The 17,635-nt window shown below is 34.6% G+C and overlaps 2 protein-coding genes across 2 annotated transcripts; one reads left to right on the forward strand and one right to left on the reverse strand.

The window, feature by feature from the left end:
- The first annotated feature begins 1,216 nt into the window (after positions 1–1,216).
- LOC125862321 (uncharacterized) lies at positions 1,217–3,989 on the forward strand. The gene is made up of 4 exons (XM_049542371.1): positions 1,217–1,375; positions 2,361–2,619; positions 3,144–3,338; positions 3,464–3,989. Exons 1-4 carry the CDS (start codon positions 1,278–1,280, stop codon positions 3,857–3,859), a joined length of 948 nt encoding a protein of 315 aa, XP_049398328.1. The 5' UTR covers positions 1,217–1,277; the 3' UTR covers positions 3,860–3,989.
- A 664-nt stretch (positions 3,990–4,653) lies between these two features.
- Positions 4,654–15,667, reverse strand: LOC125862303 (probable beta-1,4-xylosyltransferase IRX10L). The gene is made up of 4 exons (XM_049542345.1): positions 15,380–15,667; positions 12,313–12,701; positions 11,835–12,076; positions 4,654–5,451 (listed from the first exon to the last, which is right to left on the reverse strand). The coding sequence occupies exons 1-4, from the start codon at positions 15,522–15,524 to the stop codon at positions 4,938–4,940; spliced, it is 1,290 nt and encodes a 429-aa protein (XP_049398302.1). The 5' UTR covers positions 15,525–15,667; the 3' UTR covers positions 4,654–4,937.
- Positions 15,668–17,635: the final 1,968 nt, after the last annotated feature.

Raw genomic sequence — 17,635 nt, forward strand, 5'->3', positions numbered from 1 at the left:
GGACTTCAACAATATTTAGTTAATTAAGAGCATCTAAGGCCAAAAGTACACTTGTGATAGGTAGTCTCCCTAAAGAGCAAATGCATAATTTATTCTCCATATAACAATACCCATATTATTGAATCTTCACAAAAAAAAATCCCTATTACTTATTCTACATATAATAGTCCTCATATTATGTATTCACTATATATAACAATCTCTACATTATGATTCATGTAAATATATACTAACTAAATAATCAACCATATGATTACTAACACCTTGTTTGGATAGTTGTTCTGTTGTATTGTATTGTTAGTTTAGATACAATATTTGTTTTGATTATTACTTAAACTCTATTGTATCGTATCATTTAAATTCATCGTTAGATATCAGCGAAAAGACTCATTTTATGTAGCGGCCGATTTGGTGTGTGTTGTGAACCAAGTTGGCTCTGTATGGGCCTATGGGCTAAAAATGGTTAATGAGACTGATACAATTATAACTAGTGGGCCGAGTAAAATATTAGAGAGTTTTATTTGGGATCCCTACCCAATTACCATTTGTTAAAAAGGACTAGGAGTTAGAAAGAACAATTGTTCAAATTATGTTGAAGCTTTGGTGTCAGTTATCTCTCATCCTCTTTCTCTGTTCTTGTATCTCATCCCCTTTTAGTTACCTTCTTCTATGTTAATCTCTCCTTAGTTAATGTATTATTACTTTGTAGTGCATATTCTACTAGTAACTTGTATTCAACAATAGTTATATATAATAGTGCTTGTATTGGAATCGAGTTTGTTTCAGTGTGATCATGTTGTTAACTTAATATTTTCTTCTCATTTTGTATCTTTATTTATTACTATTTAATAATTATATTTCATCTTTTATTCTATCTTTCCATAGTAGTTCTACCTCGTACCCTACTTTCTTGTAGGTTTATCATTACAAATTATGAATGTGTGACATTATGTAACCACGGAGAACAATACAATCTATCCAAACAATGTATTCATTAAAACAATACGTAAAAAACCATCCAAACAAAGTGTAAGAGATTAAGGGGAGGATGTATTTTTTTCTATAATTTTAAGGTTAAGAAAGAAACAAATTATTGACCAAAGAAAGTGGTTCAAACTTAATCATTTGCTCCAAATATACCGGAAGATAACACGCAATTTTTGTGACATAACATTTCATCTCTTTCTCAATTTACAAAACAAAATAATTTTTTTTTTGAAAATGAATACAGAGTGATGAAGAAAATACAAAGATAAGTAAATCAGACGAAAAAAATAATGGATACTTGTAAAAAAGAAAAATTGAAGGAGAAAAGAGAAAAGAGACGCCAAGACATCTCTCTTTTACGTACTATTCCTTATTCCGAACATCGAAAGTGAGTTTCCATTTCATTTACATTTTTCCTTTCCTTCTTTACATATGGATCGAATCTACAATTTTAAATCAATAAGTGATCGAGTCAGAATTTCCATTACGAGATCAAAGATATGAAGAATTAAATATATGATCCAAAATCAAGAAATTAAACATCTACAATAACACATAAAAATATTTTTGGTCAATAAATCTATGCTTAGCTTAATAAAAAAATATATATGTGTGTGTGCGCATTGCATGGTTTATTGATTTTTATAGCCTATACTTCAGAGGAATGGAAGATTAATTAGAGATTTTTCGTGTGAAATAATTTTTCAGCAACTTTATTATGTTTTAATTTGAGGGCGGATCTAGGTAACATTTTGACAAATTTAGTATATCTACATTGAAATTAAAATTGTTAAGAAATATATGTTGAGAACCCAATAACGAAGCAATCTCTTAGTCCAGTCCTGGATATTTTCAGCAACATAATTTCTCTTGTTAGTCAAATTTCAATGACATAGTATAGGATGTTGATNTACAATAACACATAAAAATATTTTTGGTCAATAAATCTATGCTTAGCTTAATCTTAATGGCTCAAATATATATATATATATATATATATATATATATATATATATATATACACACACATATATATATGTGTGTGTNATGGTTTATTGATTTTTATAGCCTATACTAATTCAGAGGAATGGAAGATTAATTAGAGATTTATCGTGTGAAATAATTTTTCAGCAACTTTATTATGTTTTAATTTGAGGGGGGATCTAGGTAACATTTTGACAAATTTAGTATATCTACATTGAAATTAAAATTGTTAAGAAATATATGTTGAGAACCCAATAACGAAGCAATCTCTTAGTCCAGTCCTGGATATTTTCAGCAACATAATTTCTCTTGTTAGTCAAATTTCAATGACATAGTATAGGATGTTGATTTTTCGAGCTAAAACTAAATAGACGATGAATGATTTTCAGATGGTGGTCATCTGATACTGTTGCTGTTGTGACGGGCGCGAATAGAGGGATTGGATTTGAGATTGCTCATCAACTATCATCACATGGATTAACAGTAGTTCTTACTTCACGAGAAACTGGAGTTGGTGAAGAAGCAGTGAAAGTAATGCAAGAAGGAGGTTTAAATGTTGCATTTCATCAATTAGATATCGTTGATCATGCATCGATTGAAGCATTTTCTGATTGGATCAAAGAAACATATGGTGGCTTAGATATACTGGTATTTTATACTAATCCATATTCTCTCGGTGTTATGTTACTACTCTTTCTATCCCATTTTATATGAGTTAGTTTGACTTGACACAGAGCTTAAGAAAGCAAAAAAAAACTTTTGAAATTTGTGATGTTTGTGTGACTATAAGAGTAAAATGAGCATTTTAAAGTCAGATTGTTACTAAATATAGAAATGTGTCATCCGGGAGAGTGAGGGGAGTATTCAAAAGCGGGAGCCGCGGGTTCTTTCTTTCCTTGTAGGAAAGGTCTTGGTTTGGTACGGCATCAAAGAAAACCTGTTATTGATGCATACATTCTTTTCTTGCCGGAGATAGAGGAAAATAGAAAGATATGGACTTTCCATTGCAAGCTGATTCCTTCTTTTTGGGACCAACTAAAAAGAAAAGTGGGTTATATAAACTGGGACAGAGAGTATTATTTAACTGGTGATTTTCATTGTGACTTCTACTATTTTTGGCAAGTATGGACATTTTCAGTTGATGATATGGTGTACTATATATGTATCTGTAGATCAATAATGCAGGAGTGAGTTTCAATGTTGGTACAGAGAATTCCATGGAAAATGCTGAAACTGTTATCCAAACGAACTACGTTGGCACCAAAAATATGACAAAAGCGATGATTCCTTTGATGAGGACGTCTCATTATGGTGCTCGTATTGTTAGTGTAACCTCTCGATTGGGAAGACTACACGGAAAAAAGAATGTAAGTACGAGCTTTCATTTTCCTAGCATTATCATTTCAAGTCATCGCGAGTTGAGATAATATGAAAATGAAGCATTTTCTTCTTTTGACATCTCAAAAGTTTACATTTTACTTGATGTAACCAGAGAATTACGAATGTCAGCTTGAGACAGCAGTTGGAGGATGTTGATTCCCTAACAGAGGAAGTCATTGATAATGTTATGAAGATATTTTTGGAACAAGTAAAAGACGGTACATGGGAGTCAGGGGGATGGCCTCAAGTATTCACTGATTACTCAGTGTCAAAGGTTGCAGTGAATGCATATACTAGGCTAATGGCAAGGATACTCGAAGATCGTCCTGAGGGTCATAAGATTTACATCAATTGTTATTGTCCGGGTTGGGTGAAGACCGCGATGACTGGTTGGGCAGGGCATATATCTCCTGAAGATGCTGCTGATACTGCAGTCTGGCTTGCTCTTCTCCCTGACCAGTTTGTAAGTGGTAAGTTTTTTACTGAAAGGCGCGAGATAAGCTTTTAAGGTAGACACTGAAAGGTCATTCCAGATAGATACTGCTTGACAGTCATTACATTGCTATCTGCTTTACCAGTTGGTGTGAAAAAGAGAAGCGTAGATGCCCTGGTGAGTAGGTGTGAGAGGTTGGAAGTGGTAGGTGTTTGGAGAGTTAGAGTTAATGCCGAAGAAGTATTGTGGGAAGGTAATTATACAGGACATGGTGCATCTTGAGCTTATCAAGGACATGATCTTAGATATGAGGGTTTGGAGGTCACAGATTAGAGTAGAAGGTTAGTTGGTAGTTGAACGTTCTATCGTTTTTCTGTGGGGTAGGATAAGTGGTGGTATCAGTACCAACTCTGTTACCAGTAGTATTAGCATTATTCTTGTAGTTTCTTATTCATCAAATATTGTTATCATCTGTGTTTCGGTCATCGTACTAGTTCATTGTTGTTACTCTTCTTTCTATGTAACTTATGCACTGCTTTTCATTGAGCTACATTTCGTTGTTGATAATAACTTTCATTCACTCTTTTTCAAACTGCTTTGAGATGCTTTACTTAGGCCAAAGGTATATTGAAATAATGTCTCTATCTTTACGAGGTAGGGATAAGTTCAGTGTACACTCTATCCTTCTCAGGCCTCACTTGTGAGATTACACGGTATATATTATTATTATTTTTATTGTATGTATTGGTCTTCAGTGTGATCGCAATTGGCCATCGCGATCACAATAAACACTGCACCAACAGAAAAGGTTACCTTATCGAAATGATTAAGGTGTAACATAGCTTGGTATTATGACACTAAATGGGGAGTAATACAACGTGTAATGAGTTTATAACACAATGTTAGTGGCACACATGACTATAGTGTACACTAGGGAACCAACATAGCTGTTTGTACAACAAACCATACAGCTCCAAAAATGAATGTGTAGTCTTTCCAGAACTACAGCAAGCCCTCCACCTTAAGATTTCGTAACATGTTGCATCATGTCGATGTTGTTATCAACAAAAGATTCTTTACACTTCACATTAATTCCACACCTTGACACGGCATTAAGGTTGAAAGCCAAGATTTAGCGATTGCAATCATCTTTCTACCAAGGTTTTAGGTCACCAACTGGACCAGCAGTCCAGTTTAAGATCTTCTCCCCAGGCGTCAAGTAAACGCTCCTGTCATGTGGCAGTTTACGAGCAAGTCCATTCAAAATTTGATGGAAAGCATCACCTGATTGAGCAGGTTGTGGAAACAACATAGCTTGTTTCATTGAAGGGTTGGCGAGCAATCTCTGCTTCCTCAATATTTCCTCTGGTGGAATAGAAGTGAGAATAGTATCCAAATTTGGAACATCCTTCTCGGCTACAAAAACACCAATCTCTTCCCAGGGGATAGCATCAGCAAATGGCAAGACAATATCATCTGCAATGATAACAGGGATGCATCCAAATATAACTGCTTCAACTAATCTTGGGCTCCATGGTGCCCACCCAAGTGGGCACAAGCAAAAGATGGCTCGCTGCATGTCCTCGTAGTAGGTAGTTGGATGCTCCGTAGAAATATCAAAGAGAGGATTGTCCTTAAAGTTCTCCCACACTGCTGCCCGGGCACCTCTGAAAAAATAAATAAGCATCAGGTACCTTGTCATAAAGCATACTACTCGATTTTTAGGGAGGTCAACGAAGAAAATTAAAATGTTTCCCTGAACTTGAGTTGGATTTTCAGCTACACTCTAGACTTTTGCGGGGTTCCTATTACCCATTTGAAATATTTTGAAATGGAATAATAAAATCACCCTAAACTTTGGCGTGGCAAATAACCAATTGAGTATTTACATGCGTTTCTACATATCTTTTACATTAAAAACTTGTTTTCTCTTTCCTTTCTAAATTAGACAATATATATAAATACCCCCATCAACTTGTCATCTTTTATCTTCTACACACTTCAACTTTCTGGGGTAGGACTTGCCTTGGAATGGAATTACTACCACCCCAAGAGAATAAACCAGATTTCAACAGGCAGTATCATTGACACACTGCTTTTTTTTTCAACCTCATTTTTCAAAAAAGATTCCACTGCTTTTTGGTATGATGATAACATGAGTTGAGCTTAAGTGGGGAAACATGACCAGTGAGCATTCATATAATCGACCCCAACTTGTTAGGGATTGAGGTCTAATTATTGTTGTTGCTTTTGTCACCAGCTTTTTCTCCCCACAAAGCTCTCTAACAGCTCCAGACAGGCCCGCCCGTGACTTTGGATTTTCAGAATACATATTGCAACTATGACGGAATCTATTTTATGGATTTGAAATATGAATGTCGCCCCTTATTTAATAGAAGGATATGAAATCCTCTGACAATAATAATTTACTGCAAAGCAAAGGATAGAAATTCACAACCAAAAATCTCATATTACAATACTTGTACAAGGATGCAACATAAAATGTGAATCTCCAAACATTCAATCCAATTGTCAAATAATTTATTTTCAAGCCGTGAAGAGTAGGGGGCGGGTGGAGAAAGGGGGTTGTGTGTAGTTGAAGTGGAACACTGGTGGGGCAATGCGGAAGAAAGGGTGGGTGGTGGAAAGTTTTCTGGTGGATTTATGCTGGGCATAATTTCCAGTGAAGAAAAGTAACAGGTAGGAGAAGGAAGAGCCAAGATAAGAAAAAGAACAAAAGAAAAGTAGAATTAAAACAAAGAAAGTTGAAACCTTTCACATGAAAGAAATGTTGTTAAACAATTTACCTTTTCTCATTTCGCGCTTTTTTAGACGCTCACACACTATCTATGCCACATGGGCTCAAAAAGTGGTATTAATATCACTTCGAACTAGTTTAGGGGTAATAGCAGGGTCATGTCTAGAATTTCAAGAGGATGGGTGATGAGTCCACAATTTGGACTCATTTAGGGCTTTATTTTAATAGATTTAGTGTCCTCAAATGCATATTTTGTGCCAATAACTGATGTAAATCCTTGAATTTCAGGTATTTGGATTGAGGAACAAAGCATGGACACTATTGACAAAAAGGAACAAGGCAGCTGAAAGAACGAAGAAAAAAAGGCCTTAGGATCGCCTAAACCATTGGCGAGTCGCCGAATGGCCAATGTCTTGCCTAATGTTCCAGTGTGCCAAGCCCTGAAGGAGAAAATCAAGTCGGCGATAGAAAGGAGCAATCGGCGAGTCGCCAAACGGTTCCGCGAAGCAGTGTCATATCGCCCAAATTTACAGAACTTGAAGTTGTTGAAGGCCAAAGTGAAAAGGTGATGAAATTGACCAAAGGGCGGATCGCTGAGTGGATCGGCGATCCCGACTAATAGCGCCGAATGGTCCTTCGCAACACATTTTTGACAACTATAAATACGTTTTTAAATTCTTAGTTTAGTATCGAACATTCAATAGTTTTTAGTATTGTTCAGTTTTCAATTTTTAGAGCTTAGAACTGAAGAGAGAGACAATATTTCCTTAGCTTTGAAGATTGAAGATTTCCATTCTGAGAAATTGGAAGTGGGTGTTGAAGATTTTTCATCTTAGACCTTTGTAAAGACTATACAAATCCTACCCAGTTGATGGAAACTATGTCTAGCTTAAACCCCAATTCTTGGGGTGTGATTATGTGAATATGGGTTGATTTAACTGCTGAGTATTGTTAATTGATAGTTTATTTGTTGTTTAAAAGTGATTTCGTTCAGTAATTGTGGTTGAATTTAATGGGTTGTAGTTGAAAATACAATCTTAACTTCGTGTTTTTGGCTTGCTCGAGAGAGAGGTTTTAAAACCAAAATTACTGAATCAATGGTCTATGGGTATTGGGTTGTCATGGGTTCAGCTCGAGAGAGTGAATCCTAAACCCTTTTCCACACATTCAGCTCGAGAGAGCGAATGGACTAAAGCGAAGGTTGTGCTTCATTGTTGCTTATTGGTGTTCGAGAGAAACTAATTTGATTCGGGGTAAATTGTTCAAGAGAAAGTTTATCTCCACTAAAGTCTAGCTTATTCACCGATTTGCAGCTATTTACTATTAATTACAATTACCCGATTGTTTACCTCAGCCCATAATCCAATCACATCCCAAGAATCCCGTCTCCATATTCGTATTTTTGTGTTATTTGTTGTTTTAGTTGATAATTGAGTACAAAACCCCCTTTGATATTTGACACTTGTGTCACCCCAAATTTGAACCATGCTTTTATTCATAAATGTTTTTAGCTATAATTGACATGAACATATTCGTACTTAGCTCTTGATTCTCAAACCACTCCTTGTGGGAACGATCCCAACTCACTTAGTTGGGTTATATTACTACTCACAATCATTGGCACTTAGTATTGGATGAAGTGTCCTGATACGTGAAATCAATGGGTGCAGTGTACTACCATTTGATTTAATGCTATACAAAATTTCCATGACAACAACTTGACAAGTGAACTATAACTAATACAATTATCCCAGAAAAGTATATATTATTCTACTTCAAATTATTCTTAACAATTTTGTATACTTTAACTATCAGCACCATTATTTGAAGACAATCACTTTACAAATAAAACAAATTGAAGAAAAAGAAAATGGGAAATGTCTAACATACCCCTCTGCTTTCATTTATTGTTCAAGTCTATCCCTGCTATACTTTTTAGCTATTTTTATCCCTGCCGTTAGGCAAGGTTCTTAATTTTCCCCTACTTTGACGGAGATGACACGTGGCGGCATCTGAGTGAAAGAACTAACCCAACACTAAATTACCCATCAGACTCCCCCATTCCAAATTAATACACCCCATAGCCACACAAATTAAGAACCCCAAACAACGGAAGTTCCTTCCTCCAAAATATGGAAATGATCAAATATGGTGGTCCTCAAAATTAGCACCAAATACTTCCAACATGCCACAGTTAATCTCCTTTGATTTAAGCGCACACAACACCACGATCCAATTTTCCAGCAACAATGCTTAAAAAAATTCAAGATAGACAATTCAAGCTCAAAGAACTCCAAGTTCACACTAATATTCGCAATCTCCATCCTCAACAGCAACCATCGGATTAATGCTCAATTTTCCAACAACAAAGTACTATCACGTTCTTCAATTTCGTATTTTCAAACATAGAAGCACTAACAGAATTTTCCCAGGCTTAGTTGCTCGGATTTTTCGACTCACAAAGTGAAAATTCATTTTTTTAACCTCAAATCTGATTCACCAAGGAACCCAACAGCTTTTTAACTTGTGAATCTTCTTTAACGAGGATTTCACCAATCACCATCACCTCCTTCACTGATTCAGCCCAACCTCCACCATAACAAAGAAAGATCAGGAAGATCTAAGGATTTGGGTTTTCAAAAGGGCGAATGAAATTTCTGCTGATATTTCTAGAATTTGATGAATAGCTATTTACCTTTCCAACAGGAACTCTAGTAGCCGATATTTCTGCTTTTTACCTCTTTCCGGTGGTTCTCTATTAGATGTATTTTTGAGAGGTCCAAAAGTTGTCGTTGAGAAATTAAAACAAATGAGGCAAGAAAGGGGAGAGTCAACTTCTTTGTGAGTTCTGTGAAGTTATTTTGGAAAAAAATCTAAAAGAAAACGAGGAAGAGAATAAAGAGATCAGCAGCACAATTTCCAGTGATGGTGTTGTGTCCAGTGGTCCATCCCTCTGAAGATGGTCTTTTGCTATTTTTGGGTCATGGGTTTAAGTTATGCCACATTGGAATATGTTTCAATGTGGAGTGGAAATTCGATGGGTTATGGGTCGGGGATGGGTAATTTAGTGTTGGGTTGGTTCTTTCACTCAGGTGATGCCACGTGTCATTTCTGTCAAAGTAAGGCCAAAAAGTATAATGGGAGATAGATTTGAACAATAAACGAAAGTTAAAGGGGTATTCAACCCATTCCAAAAAGAAAAAGGAGAGAGACCAAAAAATATTTGGAAAGCAAAAGCTCCTTTCAAGTGGTATGCTTTACTTGGTTAGTAGTACAGACAATGGAAAGCTCGTCTCACTTATGATAAACTTCAAAGAAGGGGTTTTCAGCTATGTTCTAGGTGCTTTCTATGCCATCAGGAAGCTGAAACCAATGGGCATCGTTTCTTGCATTGTTCAATTACCAGACAACTATGACAACATTTTGCAGCTCTCGCTCAAATTGTTTGGGTGATGCCCCAGAGTACTTTTGACCTAATATGTAGTTGGAACAATATACAAGGAGAAACTTGTCACAAAGAGTGGTGGAAGATTGTTCCAGACGATCGGATAGAGAGGAATGCAAAATGTTCTGACGGCAGGGGCAGTTCAATCCAGACGATCAAGCGCTCCTGTATTTCTCTTCTTTATTTTTGGTGTAAAGAACAGTAGTTGATTATGTTGAATCATTACTAGACTTTGTGGCCTCTTTGTAAGTTTTGTTCGGGCTGTATCTGTAGATATGAATTATGATATACCCGGCTTTTTCTAGGGTGCTGACGAATATAATATGTTACCAATTTCAAAAAAAAAAAAAGAAGAGAATAAAATATATGAACTTTTGTCCATAAATATGTTGACGTCGAAATGGAGAGGAAGGAGAGAAGGAGAAAATATCTTTTCAATGATAAAGATAGGGATAATACATACAAATCCTGTTGTTTTTTAAAGAGATGGTGCAACAAAGAGGTTGAAAGTAGTGATTGAAATTGTCTCTAATTATTAAGCATAGAACTTTAAATAGGCAACTTGAAAACATAATTTGCAAAAATCGGCATAACAAAAATTCAAAAAATTAATATATCTCGACAAACTAAAAAAATTTAATAGAAATTTTAAATTAAAAAAAGTAGATTCACCCTAAAACTAAGCAACTTATTGTGGTAAAAAAATGTAGTTGTAACTTAAGCAAATTTCAACACTTCTCCTTTGCTTCAGTTGCTGCAATCTAAAAAAGTAGATCCTCAACTTATGCTTCTGCTTGAAGATTGTTTTTAAACTTGCACACTTTCGTAACATGGCATGTACCCTATCCTTTAATTTGTTCTTTCTCAACCTTTCAATTCTTTTATTTTGTTCCTCTTCGTAAACAAAACGGACTCAATTTTCAATGGCTTCTTCCTTGGCCTTTCCTTTCCCTTCTTCTTTTTCTACTACTCTTTTCTTCCTCTCGCTCTTCTCCGTCACAGAGAAATTGTTTTGTGTGGTTCCTTTAAACTAAACCCCCTTAACAAGAATTAATCTGGGTTCACCTTCCTTTTTTTCATAAAGGAAAAAATGCATGGTTTACCAGTGGATGATGAAGGAACTTAAGGGTAGAAGCTTTAGAGATAGAGAGGGTACCTATGTGATCTCCTTGGAATAACAAATAGAAAGAGAGAGAGGATGAGTCAAGAGGGATGAAGGGATAACCAGAGAAGAGGAGAAGGGAATGACAAGGGCTTTCTGGTGGTGGTGGTTCTTACAGCAGAGGGTGAGTGGTGATATGGTGGTTCGCCAGTGGATTTGTCAAAAAAGAAAAGGAACAGAAAATACTTTTTTGTCAGTTTAAGTTGTAATGAAATTTAATAAGCTGCAAATAATTGTGATGGTTTGAACTTATTTTTTCCCCTCTCCTACCTTTCAAAGAGAGAGCGCACACTTTTGTGCCGCGTCATGACTCGAGGGTGCAAAAAGTCCACTTTGAAAAAGTTCAGGGGTAATAGGATCCCACAAAGATTGCATATGTAACTAAAAGTCCAACTCAAGTTCAAGGGGTACTTATGTTTTCTTTTTCTTTTCTTTTCTGAGAGAGTAGTAACAGTGGGATACTTGCACTTTTCCCAAAAAATTTATCGATCTCTTCAGGGAAGAGAAACACCTTGGTCCCAGAATCTTGATAATTCTAGCAACTCCGTTTAACATCTCAATGACTCAATCTACTTTCTGATCACCGTTCGTGACTTCTTAGGGAATTTAGTTGTCTTAAATCAATTTAAGTTCTAGCATTTAGAATCAAATGTGGTTTAATCATAGACATGAGACATGAGGATACCTTGCATAATAACCACCTTCTGGATCATTTCCTACATCATAGAACAAGCCACGGAAGTAAACAAAGATGGATCGCGGAATATCTGGAGGGATGAAGTGGGATTGCATTTTCTGTGGAGGAGCATAGGGAGGAATTGTAATTGAACCATCCTTCAAACACACATGATTTCTTTGTCCAAAAGTTTGAACTAAAGTTGAACGCTGGAGCAACGGAAGAATTCCCCTCCCAATAGCTTTTTCCTCCTGCAATTGCATGAAGTGATCAGATGTAACCACACACTCTCAGTCCTTAAGTAATGATGTAATTCACAGTTAAGAAATAAGAAATTGTGAGTAATCCTTTAGGATCTCCACTACCTTTTTAGCGAAATACATTTAATAGATAATTTGGATGTGCATATCCATTAATCTGTGTTTTGGGCGTGCCAGAAGAGAGTAAAAAAGAAAGTGTAGGGAGAAAGAGGAAACTTAATTCTCACTTGATAATGAAAACAAGCAGCAAAATCGTGTGGGACAATGAAGAAGTGATCAGCACCCTCTGTCCTATTCCAATAAGGCCAGTTAGAAGCAATAAGTTGTATTGCGCTCCTCATCATTCGTGGTGACTTGAAGGGTAAAGGAAGGCCATTTGGTGTCAGGTCACAAGTGGTGTAAACAGGGGTGTAGAACCAATCAGCTTCCTCGGGATTAAGGGTTCGTACAGGGCTAGATAGGAGGAAACGATGCATATAGATCTCTGCAGCAAACATGTGACTGAGACATCGTGGGTCTTTCTGAAGAATTTTCTTGTTGTATTTGCTGGGAAGCTCATATACAAAAACTTTTAACCTCCCAACAGGATCATCTTCCAAGACATCACCAGCACTACCTGAATTGCAGAAATGGAAGGAAAGTAGATGACTTTATAGAGTTCAAAGCAAGTGTTCATATCCTTATCGGCTAACATAATTTAACATGCTAAAAGACAAGATTATGTTGTCAGACATGCAAAGTGACTGAAAGGAAAATCTTGCTCTATAAGCCTTTATTCTAAAAGACTTAGCATCTTAGAAGGCTCAGAAGAATATAATTACATTAAACCTTTTTGCAGTATACATTATATCACAGGAAAATTTTTCATTTTGGTAAAAAAGTGTTGCTTTACACTCAGAAGGATGACACTCCCATAGCACTTGTAACATTAAAAGTTTTCACCAACATAATATCTATGCTAATGCAACTATCATTCATCCACGCACCAAATCTTTTAACTCCTGAGTAAACACACATACATAGACCAATAGGTCCTAATGGGATTCTTGTTAATAGTATGAATTGACCAAAAAAAAAAAGTATAAAACTAGCTATACCACCACAAAGTTTCCAACCTTCTCTTTTTCCTTGTGAAGAAAATGTTTTCAAGGCATCCATCCAGAAAAAACATGTAAAGAAAGATCAAGGTGATGAAGGTCAAGCGATTCACTTTTTGAAAGAGCACAGGACATTGAAACACAAAACTCTCTAGCGCCCTTTATCAAAGAGCAGACTTGGCACAAAAGTTGTAACATCTCACTTCTTTAGGTTCTACCATTAGGATCCCTAGCTACCTACAATCCAGCAAAACACACCTCTTGGTCAATGGTTACTGGATGTCTTCATCCTGTTGCAATTCCCTAAAAGTGCCTGCAAGCATACCACTTGAGCTTTTCCTAGATGTTAAAAAGGAAGTTTCCTCAAACATAATGGCAACATTTAGGAAAGAAGTTACTCCTCAAACCTCATTTAGCAGCTGAGCCATCAACCTAGCTAGAACAAAAGTAAATCTTCCAACTCTTCAAATCTAAAGCACAAATATCGGTCAGAAACTTACATATCAGAGACCATACATACTACAAAGACCCACTCTCTTGAGAGGCAAAATCCATCATTATCTGATCAAGGTCTGGACATTAGATTTAAGATTTAAAACCTTATGACGGAAAACCACTATCCCCAATACTAATCAGATAACTAACGCCTCACAAAACAAATTGTCTACTCAGTAGTCTTCCTTACGCTCTTTAGCTGTACTGCCATGCTACCATAGTAAGGTATAAATCCTTGAAATAAAGAAAATGTTTGAAAGGAGTGAATAATCATAGATTTCTTTCCTCCTTTTCTTTAATGAAGAATGATCACCTACTTTAATCAACCATCCACGACCAATATAAGCTGAATTGATGCCAAGGGCTGTAAATGGGTTCATCAAGTTGAATATCTAGATGACTAGGTGTCTCAGAGTTAATCGAGTCAATTATCTACAAGCATGAGGCTGACTCAAAACTCTAAAATTTGATTCAAGTCCAATATGAAAACTGAAACATGATATGAGTTCCTTAAGTAAAGGCTCATTTGGAACACAAGATTTACATTATAGAGTTTGAAACTGGGAGAAAAATACAACTTTTTCAAACTCCAGATGAATAGATAGATCTTATACTTTGTGTCTTTGATGTGCCTATTCCGAACTCAAAGAATTAATTCTAAAAGCAAATTGAAAAAACTATACACACCGACTAAAAAGAATACAAGTTAATTTTAATCATATTATTAATACAGAGATTGACTAAAGAACTTCCAAGCAGAACACCTCACTAGTTCTGTCGGATTAGTTCTAAGGCAAGCTCCAGTTTTTGAGCTTGTCTTTACAATCAATCTTAACCAAGATTCACTGAATTTTGGACCGAATTGTTTATTTAAGATAGATGTTAGAGCTCTAGTTGTGAGACCTCCAGTGCTACTATCTATTCCTTTCCCGCTCACCTCACTACACTACCAGTGTATCAACTGATCCACGCCACATATATTCTGGATCTAAATGATCTTGTCAGCATCTATCAAGGATGCACAAAGCTAAGATACTGAAAATAGACCAATATGCAAAGAGACTATAATTGGCCTACAAAATCCCATCCATCTCCTTTATTCTAAAACCTTCTAAATTGTGTCCAAGTAGCCCCATCTTCTGTCTCTGTGAAGAATGTGAGGTTAACGTCCAAAAGGCATCATGTATCACATTCAGGGTGTAAATCACAATTTAGCTGATTTGCCTAAGTAACTGATTTTCTGGGTCTAACATGTAGGTTAAGATCAACAAACAACGCCCAAGTATTGTGTCCAAAAACACATTTAAAATGTAGACATCGTCATTATATAAGCAGCTAAGTAAGTCAGCTATTACCAGACTATGTCACCATTAAATATATATTTGATGCTAAACCACCACATATTGTATGTATATGGAATTGCAAGGTTGAAGTTAACAAAGTAACAGAGACACAGTTAGGCAAGACTTCGAATTCATGAATGATGCCAGCATAATTAACCTTGAAGCTCTAAAACACAAACCTACTGTAAAACCAAGATAAAGTTTCAACCTTTACCACTAAGGGCATATGGCTATGATCACCTGGATTCAGATTCAGAACCAGAACCAGAACCAGCTGAATAAAAAAAAATGCAATTTTTTCTCCAGTTCACATCAAAACCCTAGCTTGTGAATTGTGATCTAAAGAGAGAAATAGTTACCTGAGATTCTCTCAGTACGTTGAGTCTTATGAAATTTGAAGGCTTCAGTTCCCAGCAAGAACGCAAGATGAAGAAGCACAAGAAAACCCCATCTCCAATTCCTCATCTTTGAGCAAAACAAACAAAGCAGTATACAATGATCCATAAAAATGACAACTTTAAAACATATGTCAGCTTACAAATTTGTTAATAATAATAATAATATAATAATATAATAATAATAAGAATAATAATAATAATAAAAGGTAAGAAGAATCTATAGTTGGAGGGTCAATAAACAGTAGTTGTTTTTTTTTTTCACAACAAAGACAGCTCACATGAAGAGACAATGAAATGCTGCTGATTTTTGAAGAAATCGAGAGAAATTTGCTTCAAGAAAAAGATAGAAAGGGTAGGTCAAAGGGGGTTTTTGTTTGTTCTAGTTTGGTTGTCAAATGTCACTTCTCTAGAAAAAACATAAACATATTTCTCCAACTCTCTGTCCGAAATCTCATTGAAACTCGATTAAATTTAAATTACACGCTATGCTCATTTGAAGGTGATGGTCCTAATTAGATTTTCTCAATACACAGTGCTAAAACACAAAAATTATAATTAAAAATGAAGCAATCTCATCATAACTTATATCAGTCCAACTCCTATTTTTTTTAAAGTACTGCCGATCCGGAACAGTATAAAACAGATAATATATCTAATATAATTCCTATATAATTTCACGCACACTTTTGGTCTGCCCAAAAAAAAAACAATTAGGTAATTATTAAATGTAAAATAGTTTTTGAGATTGTTTATATACTTCCTCCATTTCTATTTATATGTCGTTATTATTAAAAATGATTATTTCTTAATATTCTAATTCATAATGCATAAATGATATTTTTTTTTATTTATCTTTGAAAATTATTATCATTGAATATATTCATTTGATCAACATAGGAAAAAGTAATTAATTCATGTTCATTAGTCAAATTAATTAATTAAAATAAATTAATTCATGTTCATTTATTAAATAATTTGACTTCAAGAGAACACTAAATAAGAGTACACTAATAAAATTACCAAATTTCTTAAGGAACGTAAAATCTAAAATGATGACAATTAAATAGAAACAGGTGAAATATCATATATTAATTTGCTATGTACATAACGATACATCAATTTGCCCCGATATCAATAGATATAAAGAAAATTGTGATAGTAGAATGAATTATTGTATCACTGATACAAAGTGAATTAATGTATCGATGGTACAAAGAGAAATTTAAAAACTATTGTATCACTAATATAGAGCGAATTTCAGAAAGTCAGACTATATTTGGTAATTTTTTGAACTCTCGTTATCTTTGATATTTATGATAAAAAAAAAATGTTCGATTTATTGGAAATGGTCCAGGGCTTTGTGACCTTTTTTATTTTTTTTTCTTTTGATTTATTTGTTTTCTAATTATTTTTTTCAGGGTTGGGCTACTTTTGGGCTTATTCCCTGTAAATATTGAAGGGAAACTTATGTAAATATACTATATTAAAAAAATATTTACTATTTATAGCAATAACATTTTTTTTCACTTGATCACTTTTAATACATTTATAATACAGTTTTAATATATATTACAAAGAACAATTTGTTATTCACATATAGTACTAGTTTTATTGATGGATAATATATTTATCACACATTTTAATAAACTTATAATACAATATGTCAATTTCTTATCAAACAAGCATAATATATTTTTTTTAGAAATAGTTATAATACATATATATTGCATACATAATTCACTTTTAATAAATATTGCAGATTTAACATAGTATTGTTATGTATTGCTATAAATGGTAATAAATAAAAAGTATCGCTAAAATCATTAATTATTTATTAAAAGGTATCAATCCAAGTAATTTTTCCAATATTGAACCTCTTTTATTTTTAGTAAAATCAACTTGGGTTTTTTTTTAAAAAAAGGTAAATATAAGAAAAAATTACGCAAATAAGCAAAAATATACTAGTTAAATTAGTTAACATAATTATAGTTTAGCTAATTTACATTTTGCCATTAACATTTAGCATTAATTGTGTGGGTTGCGGTTCGAGTTTGTATAATTCGCCACGAACAATTCTTCGTTTGATTTGTATTTGTATATGATTGTTTATATTTGTATATGATGGTGATTTCCTTTGTTTTTTCGATTTTATCATCAGATACATTCAATTTTTTCGTATAACTTTTTAAGGTTTGTATAAACATGTAGATTTTGGGA

The sequence above is a fragment of the Solanum stenotomum genome, chromosome 4 (assembly GCF_019186545.1).
Source record: "Solanum stenotomum isolate F172 chromosome 4, ASM1918654v1, whole genome shotgun sequence".
NCBI classification, from domain to species: domain Eukaryota; kingdom Viridiplantae; phylum Streptophyta; class Magnoliopsida; order Solanales; family Solanaceae; genus Solanum; species Solanum stenotomum.